The sequence below is a fragment of the Pteropus vampyrus genome, unplaced genomic scaffold, assembly GCF_000151845.1.
Source record: "Pteropus vampyrus isolate Shadow unplaced genomic scaffold, Pvam_2.0 Scaffold47, whole genome shotgun sequence".
NCBI classification, from domain to species: domain Eukaryota; kingdom Metazoa; phylum Chordata; class Mammalia; order Chiroptera; family Pteropodidae; genus Pteropus; species Pteropus vampyrus.
In genome coordinates this window covers 723,776-726,572 of record NW_011888828.1, presented here as the reverse complement: position 1 = coordinate 726,572, position 2,797 = coordinate 723,776, and the positions used below count along the sequence as shown (strand labels likewise).

The 2,797-nt window shown below is 44.3% G+C and overlaps 1 protein-coding gene across 1 annotated transcript in view; it reads right to left on the bottom strand.

Annotated features, from left to right (window-relative positions):
- Positions 1-2,797, bottom strand: part of SCARA5 (scavenger receptor class A member 5) — a 103,141-nt gene that overhangs the window by 71,118 nt on the left and 29,226 nt on the right. The window contains exon 2 of the mRNA XM_011359341.2: positions 536-664. Coding sequence (XP_011357643.1) covers positions 536-664 — 129 coding nt within the window. The remainder of the gene's footprint in view (positions 1-535; positions 665-2,797) is intronic.

Here is a 2,797-nt window from a genome sequence, read left to right as displayed (position 1 = left end):
CAGAAACTAGGGAGAAGAGCCCAAGTGAATTGGGGCCAACCCATCCCACCCCAGTAATTGCAAAAGGGCAGCAGGCTGACCGTGGCCTTGATTAGCCTTAGCAGCAAAGTGTCTCATGACTATTTTCATCACACTTCAGGACAAAGGGCCCAGCCTGCTCTGTGCAAAACACAGTGTAGAGCTACGCAGGGAGGCCCAGCGTAGTGCATGGTGTCACATAATGATGCAGGAAAAGTCAGACACCACCCGGAGAAACTAGGTCTCTGCTCCTGGACTCAGGGACTTCCCAAGCTCATGTAGCCCCTGCCAAGATTTATCTCATATCAAACAAGCAATGCTGCTAACAATGATGCAAGATCAGAAAGGCCAACCGGCTTTCTCGTTCACAGTTTCCATGGTGAGAAGGACAGTGTTTGGGCTCACGACTGTGGAAACGAAGAGTGGAGACTCTGGCTCTCCGGTTCCCATCTGCTCTCACTTCCTACATACCCCCTTCTGCATTCCTAAAGGCCAGGACAAGAAAGGGTGCTCTTACCTGCTAAAATGAAGATGCCCACGAGAATCAAGAAGACCAGCAGGTAGAGCCCAAGGACAGCATGCTTCAGGGCCGACAGGGAGCCCAGCTGGGTGCAGCAGCCCCCGACCCGGCGTTTCTGGCATGGACCTAAACAGCAAAGGTAAGAAGAGGAGGGAAAAGACATTTGAAAACCTCATTAGCTTTTTCTTCCTTTCGATCTCATCTCTCCGTGATGCATACAGACGTTCCCATGGAGCCTCTCACACACCTTCTGAATATCTGTAATGCAGCTGGATCTATGCGGAGCTTTTCAGAACCACAAGCTTTTTCACCTTCTAGCTCTCCTCCCACCCTCTGTGTTCTTGAACAAGCCAGACAGGCATGTCCACCACGACTGTGCCCACACAAATCCATCCTCCCAGAGCACACCCAAGCAGCAGAGAAAGCTCGGATGAGCTGAAATACGTGTCCTTTATAAAGCATCATTTTCCCACGTGATCTGGAGAATATGGAGAGAATTTATAACAGGAGTTGCAAAGTCCAATTTCTACAGTGGCAGGAAGGATGGAAATGAGCCAAGTGGGCCAGGTGGGGCTGGGGACCCCAATAGTACATGCCCAGTCTGGAAGAGGTTATGGTATAGAAATGAGGGCCAAGTGTTGCCAGTTCCAAAAATTTCAAGACGAGACAGAAGAGATTTTGAGAAATCTCCCTGTTTTTAAGTGTTAACAACTAACTTATCAACAACGACAAATGACAAAAAGCCAAAACTACTAGGGAATATAAAGCAAACACATTTGCATGCTGGATCTAACCCACCTATTTGCAACCTTGGGTTTAGATGTAAACACAGTAACGTCATCCTATGAAACTACTCAAGGTTCACGAGCTTCTGGTCAAAATGAAACAGCAAAATATCAACGCTCTACCAGATCTTATGAATCGTTTAGTCCAACGCCTTAAGTAATACAGATAAAGGATGTCTAATGTTAGTGGCAAACTCTAGGTGAGACTCAGGTTCCCTGACTCCTGGTCACCTTTCAGTTGGACTTCTTCGAGGCAGCCTTCTCAGACAGCCGTGCAGAGGCCAGGAATACACTGATCTTCACCTGCTACGTGCCAACAGACAGTGAAAAGGAAGAAATGCTCTCCAGCCTGGACCCCCAGCGGGGCAGATAAGAATTGGTAGAGGGTGTGTTTTTCAAAATATGCATGCCCTTATTAAGCTTCTTCTCAAAGTTACCTGGAGATTGTTGCACAGGGAGGACAGTGTGGGAGCAGAGAAAGGTTGACAATAAGATGTAATAATCGATATTAAGAAAACGTCTTTAAAGATGGGTGACGTTTACAATTTCTTGGTATCTCTGGGTTACTTATTAGCTCTCAGGTATCACTATCACCTCTGCGGCCTTCAGGAGATTTGGTTACCATGAGGGAAATAGTGGTGACAGCGTTGTGGCCCTGGCTCCCCAGAGGTGTTTTTAAGTCAGGAGCATCCTCCCACTCATTGACCCCATTTTATTGAAAAAACTTCTGTTAAAACAGCTAAGTGGAACTCTTACATAATATTTCCATAACACATTGCGTACAACTTGGAGCAAATTGTCAACAAATACAAATTCAATTATCATTCTCATCAACCCTTAAATGATAGCAAATTTTGAAGAGTCAACCTGATTTTCCGCTAAGATTTGCACAGAGTACATCTTTCTAAGTCACCTTAAATCTTCTTTGCCATTTTCCATTCCTTTCCACACACTAGGGTCTGTGACCTCTTTTGCTCCTAAATATATAAGCTTCTTGTATCATTTCTTTCTTTCTTCTTTTTATTCTTGTGAGAGCTACTAGCTGTCTGGTTGCAACATAGTAGAGAAAAGTCTGTTTCTTTTGAGAGTCAGTATGGAAGGCATAGCCCACCCTGCCAGCCCCGCTTCCTCCCTAGATGATAATGAGAATGATGGGAGACCAGCTGCTGGCAGAGGTCAGAAGATGCCTATGCTGAAATGCATTCTTATGTTTATCCTAACCAATTATGGGCTTCTCCATTCATTGGCTTTCTTTGACCTTCTTATTTCCCTTGAAATTTTAATTAAGTTCAACTATATTCTGTTAACTGTTCCAGTGGAATCTTATTTTCCTGGTTCATTATAACAAGAAATCATCCTTTCTCAGAAAAAAAAGTTGATATAAATGTTGTTGCATGTAACTTTTGATTGAGGCACAGCAAAGCATTATAACTTTCTTGAACTTGAGGCAGTCAGTTCATAAGCTGAATGTTAA